This window comes from Oncorhynchus keta, chromosome 8, assembly GCF_023373465.1.
Source record: "Oncorhynchus keta strain PuntledgeMale-10-30-2019 chromosome 8, Oket_V2, whole genome shotgun sequence".
Taxonomy (NCBI): Eukaryota; Metazoa; Chordata; class Actinopteri; order Salmoniformes; family Salmonidae; genus Oncorhynchus; species Oncorhynchus keta.
In genome coordinates, this window is record NC_068428.1 from 27,317,314 (window position 1) to 27,323,565 (window position 6,252).

Sequence of the window (6,252 nt, forward strand, 5' to 3'; positions counted from 1 at the left end):
TCTATGCAGACTGACAGCTCCTTGCAGACTGACAGCTCTGGCTGCTCCATGCAGGCTGACAGCTCCTTGCAGACTGACAGCTCCTTGCAGACTGGCAGCTCTTTGTAGACTGACAGCTCCTTGCAGACTGGCAGCTCTTTGCTGACTGGCAGCTCTGGCTGCGTCATGCAGACTGACAGCTCTGACTGCTCCATGCAGGCTGACAGCACCCTGCAGACTGGCAGCTCTTTGCAGACTGACAGCTCTGGCTGCTTCATGCAGACTGACAGCACCTTGCAGACTGACAGCTCCTTGCAGACTGGCAGCTCTTTGCTGACTGGCAGCTCTGGCTGCATCATGCAGACTGACAGCTCTGACTGCTCCATGCAGGCTGACAGCACCCTGCAGACTGGCAGCTCTTTGCAGACTGACAGCTCTGGCTGCTTCATGCAGACTGACAGCACCTTGCAGACTGACAGCTCCCTGCAGACTGGCAGCTCAGGCTGCTCTGAACAGGCAGGAGGCTCTGGCAGCGCTGTAGTGAAGGAAGGCTCTGATAGCGCTGAACAGGCGGGAGACTCCGACAGCGCAGGAGGGAAGGAAGGCTCTGGCTGTGCTGAACAGGCGAGGCGCAAAGAAGGCCTGGTGCGTGGTGCTGGCACTGGTGATACTGGAGCGAGGACACGCACAGGAAGCCTGATGCGGGGAGCTGCTACCGGAGGACTGGTGTGTGGAGGTGGCTCTGGATAGATCGGACCGTGCAGGCGCACTGGAGTTCTTGAACACCGAGCCTGCCCAAGCTTACCTGGCTCGATGCCCACTCTAGCCCGGCCAATACGAAGGACTGGTATGAACCGCACCGGGCTATGCACCCGCACTGGAAACACTGTGCGCTCCATAGCATAACACGGTGTCTGCCCGGTCTCTCTAGCCCACCGGTAAGCACAGGGAGTTTGCGCAGGTCTCCTACCTGGCATAGCCATACTCCCATTAAGCCCCCCAATAATTTGTTTGGGCTGCTTTTCGGGCTTCCATCCGCGTCGCCGTGCTGCCTCCTCATACCAGCGCCTCTCCGCTTTTCCGCCTCTATTTCCTCCTTGGGGCGGCGATATTCACCAGGCTGAGCCCAGGGTCCTTTACCGTCTAGTTCTTCCTCCCATGTCCAATTCTCCAAGTGGTGCAGCCTCTCCCACTGCAACTGCTCTTCACGATTAACAGGGAGAGTTGGCTCAGGTCTGACTCCTGACTCAGCCACTCTCTCTCTGAGCCCTCCCCCAATAAATATTTGGGGGTGACTTTCGGTTTTCGCTCTGCGCTGCCGTGTCTTTCTTTTCGACTCCATTCTCCTATAGCCCTCTTTGCACTGCTCCAGCGAATCCCAGGCGGGCTCCGGCATTCTCTCTGGGTCGGCCGCCCACCTGTCTATTTCTTCCCACGTCGTATACTCCATTCCTCTGCTGTCCATAACGTCCTCCCTTCGCTGCTCCAGCTGCTTGTTACCACGCCACTCGGTCAGTGTGTGGTGGGTGATTCTGTAACGTCGTTCTTCGTTTGTCGAAAGAGAGTCGGACCGAAATGCAACGCGGTTGTTACTCATGTTCTTTAATGAATGAAATGACGATACATAAAAATAACTATACAAAAATACAAAACAACAAACGGAACGAGAAACCTATTACAGCCTATCTGGTGAACACTACACAGAGACAGGAACAATCACCCACGAAATACACAGTGACACCCCGGCTACCTAAATACGGTTCCCAATCAGAGACAACGAGAATCACCTGACTCTGATTGAGAACCGCCTCAGGCAGCCAAGCCTATACAACACCCCTACTCAGCCGCAATCCCAAATACTACAAACCCCAATACGAAAATACAATATATAAACCCATGTCACACCCTGGCCTGACCAAATATACAACGAAAACACAAAATACAATGACCAAGGCGTGACAGTATACAGATGAGCAGAGGCGTTTTTAGGATTTACACAGATGGGGAAATGTTGTTAGCAAGGTCTGCAAAAAAATAAAAGTGCCTTTTACATCACATTCGACGTCATTGACATGATAGCAGACATTAGCGGAATATTTTCTAATACCACACAAATGACCAAAGTAAGGGGCTAATCTGACAGTGACAAACTGAAAGCTATAAAAACGACCTGGTCTTAAATACAAATAATAGCCCAGGCCATTAAAGAGACGCACAGATTGTACAATATTAGGAGAAATATATATACTGCATATTATACGGTAGGCTACTAAAACTTTCCAGTGGCAATGATTCACCCAATGATGAAGATCACTGATGATGGCTGGTGCACTGGTGCCAATAGCTTATCTCAAGATAAGACACTTTGAAAAACAGTGCTGTCTGCTCAGAATCGCTCAAAAGTTGAGAAAAAAAAATGTTAGCTGCTACAGACAGATTAGTCTTCTCTTTTCAGCAGAAGGCATTTGCTATCGAAACTACATTTTTCTAGTCTAGTGGTTGTATTTACAAATTAGAAATCCATCCTTCTATGGATTATGTCTATGGCGACAACGCAACAAGCTGTTCTATATTTGGCATTCCTGCTGCCCAAATAGCTTTTTCCTTGTTTGTTTGTTACGAGGAATGAATTATTAACAAAAACAAGTCTAATAAATTGTCATCGTTTTGGAAGATAATAACCAGGTAAAACTGTTTTACACATATTCCTCTTCGGGTCTTTTAGACATTGGGCTCAAGCAAAGCTCATGAATGACAGTGACTAAAGTGTGGAAGACTTTTGTGGATATTTAAGAAATGCTTTAGTCCTGTCAAATCCGGCTTCCTCAGGCTTAAGATGTTTGACAAGGCTGTAAACATAGTCTATATAGATTAATGTCTTTCCTCTCCTTCCCTCTCCTCCCCCTCTCTTCTCCTCCTCCTCACCTCCTCCTCTCCTTCCCCTCTCCTCTCCTCCTCCTCTCCTCTCATCCTGTCCTCCTCCTCCTCACCTCCTCTTCTCCTTCCCCTTTCGTCTCCTCCTCCTCTCCTCTCATCCTCTCCTCATCCTCCCCTTCCCCTCTCCTCTCCTCCTCCTCTCCTCTCATCCTCTCCTCTCCTCTCCTCTCCTCTCCTCTCCTCCTCCCCCTCTCCTCCTCCCCCTCTCCTCTCCTCCCCAGATGGCGGTGTTGATCAGCTCAGGGTTCATCGTGGCTTGGTCTCCCTACGTGGTGCTCAGCTTTTGGTATATGTTCCAGGGGAAGGCCAGTCTGGCCCCGCTGGTCTCCCTGCTGCCCTGCCTGTTCGCTAAGGGCTCCACGGCCTACAACCCTTTTATCTACTACATCTTCAGACGCTCCTTTAGACGCCAGCTCATACAACTCCGGGGGCTGATCTGCTGCTCTGCCCAGCCAGACCCACCTTCGAGTGGGGAGATGGGAGAGGAGGGCAGACAGACTTTGAGGTCTGACCTACGACAGAGTCTCCCGGAAGAGAAGAGTGGAGCTCCTCTGGTAGGGGAGTCGGGAACTGCGGCGCTGGAGATACAGTCTGAGAATGAGTTGACAAGCTCCTGTTAATACTGTGTGTGTGTGTGTGTGTGTGTGTGTGTGTGTGTGTGTGTGTGTGTGTGTGTGTGTGTGTGTGTGTGTGTGTGTGTGTGTGTGTGTGTGTGTGTGTGTGTGTGTGAGTTATTTAGCTGTGTTTCTTCACTGTCATTCTATATTGCACACACTTATAGATCAAACCCTGGTCCTCACCACATCGCTAGCAAAGGTAACACTTTACTTTAAGCCAACAGACATAATGCATTATGATACAGTCATAAATAATTGTAAAACGTATCATAAGCATGTCCTGGCTAAATACCAGCTGCAGAGACTGTTGGATGAATGCTGCCTAGGCACATCACATATTATACTGTATTTATCATAATAAGGCATTATAAGGGCTCATACGTGTTTATAAAAAGTTGTAAAGCATTGTGTTTGTCAAAGTTTGTTTGTAAAGTTCACTTATTGTTAAATGTTGTTGTGAGGTACTGTAGCATTGAACTTAGCCTTCACAATGGTCACTATGGCCATACTTCTGGTACCTTACTTTGTTTCAGAGTTTTTGTTGGATAGTGTAGCATTGTAGCTGTTATGTGGTCATTTTGACCATCTCCATGCCTACAGTGATCTGTGTGTCTGTCCCCACTCAGGAACCATCAGGATAGTAGAGCAAATCTGGCACCCTATTCCCTACATCCTCCACCATCTTTTATTCAGAGCCCTATGTAGCTAACATTACTCCTACACGACTCTGGTTGTAAACTATTTCAGGATTAGAGGGAATAGTGTGCCATTTTGGAGGCTGCTGGAAACTTCAGGAAGTGATTTCTATTCCCAGGTGACTCACATTCTGACCTTGTTTGTGTGATCCCCCGCTAATGACTGTAACTGTGATGCTACTCTGAGGAAATGAAACAGCTTTAGAAAATGTGAAAGTAGTGAAGTTGCTCTGTAGTTTTGTATCGTCTTTATTTTGTTTCTCGCTGTTTCTCTCCCTTCCCACCGCTGTTCGGGAAAGGCTCTTTGAACTACATCACTTTCTGTTCAAAATAAAAAACACTTCATAGTTAGTTAATAACACAGTGGAAATAAAGCAACCACATAAACCTCCTAGCCAATGAGGCGCTACACTCCATGAAGGTGGGTAGACACACACACTAGAACATACTACAACATGTGTGGGATGGTTATTTTCTCCATCTGCAAAGACATAATGAAAGTAAAGGGGTTGCTGATCCCCCGACATAGAAATCAATACCTGCAGGTTGATTCACAGCTATACGTCCCCCCATTAGTCTGTCTTTGATGTAATCTGTCTGATGTAAGTTCTTCACCATCACCAAATCCACTGGGCAGTGTGATTATTGTGAGATTTGGGAAAGGGGCCAATCACCTGCATTGATAAGGTTTCACAACCAACAGGTTCTTTAAGGTCAGTGGTCTTAGGAGAAAAGTCAGTTGATTACAGTTTTATAGACTGATAAGCTGTAGACCAGTAACATTACCCTGTCTGTTTGTTGAATGCAGAGGTTGGTACACAGATAAATACTGGAACACTACAACAGCCTTCTTGCTCAGGCTTGATATTCAATTATGCTTATTATTAGCTTGTAATCAGGTATACATTCCTTCCACATTTCCTGCACTTTTCGGTGCTGTACTGTGGCTGGCCCTGTGCTCCAACCTCTCTGGGAGTTGGGATAAAGGAAAATGACAAATCGATTTCTTTTGGACAATAAGGTAATAATGTTCTATACAAGGATAATCTGATTCGCTTAAAGACAACTAACCTATGGCAAAGTAATGAAATCCTAACAGTATTTGCAAAAGTTACTGTTACTATTTCATAGTTTGCAGCAACATTGTCTAACCACATTTGGTGGTATTACTTTATTTGGCTTGTTATCACCATGTAGATCAGAGTTTGATCACCATGTAGATCTGAGTTTGGGTTCACTCACACGTTGTGGGGAAGTACACTGCCCATGACATGAAGCCCAAACTTCACATCTCTCTGATGTCTCTGCCTCTGATGGATCACCAAAGATAACACTAAAGTGGTCAAACTTATTTCCATGTTTTTATTCTGGTTTTTATTGTGGTCCTAGAGCTGGAAGAGCAATGGAAGAGCACTTTACTGCGATCTCAGAATGACAGAAATTGCATTTAACGTGCATGATGTCAAAACTTCTCAACCTCCTGGTAACTCTGTATCAGATTTGATCTGATCATACTGTAGAAAACTGCAATGAGTGAAGTATAAGGGCATGAGGTGAGACCCAGATGCAGACACGGGAGGCAGACGGTTTGAGTTTTGATATTCATTAAACAATACAAAAGTGGTAGGCAAGAAAATGGTCATAAACAGGCAAAAGGTCAAAACCAGTTCCAGGAGGTAGGGAGTGGCAGGCAGAATGGTCAGGCAGGCTGGTACGGAGTGGCAGGCAGACTCGAGGTCAGGGCAGGCAGAATGGTCAGGCAGGCTGGTACGGAGTGGCAGGCAGACTCGAGGTCGGGGCAGGCAGAATGGTCAGGCAGGCTGGTACGGAGTGGCAGGCAGACTCGAGGTCAGGGCAGGCAGAATGGTCAGGCAGGCTGGTACGGAGTGGCAGGCAGACTCGAGGTCAGGGCAGGCAGAATGGTCAGGCAGGCTGGTACGGAGTGGCAGGCAGACTCGAGGTCGGGGCAGGCAGAATGGTCAGGCAGGCTGGTACGGAGTGGCAGGCAGACTCGAGGTCAGGGC

General features: G+C 47.7%; 1 protein-coding gene across 1 annotated transcript in view; it reads left to right on the forward strand.

Moving 5' to 3' along the window:
* opn8a (opsin 8, group member a) overlaps positions 1-3,536 on the forward strand; it is a 62,656-nt gene extending 59,120 nt beyond the window's left edge. The window contains exon 4 of the mRNA XM_052523322.1: positions 3,138-3,536. Within this exon, the coding sequence (XP_052379282.1) occupies positions 3,138-3,536 (399 nt within the window). The remainder of the gene's footprint in view (positions 1-3,137) is intronic.
* Positions 3,537-6,252: the final 2,716 nt, after the last annotated feature.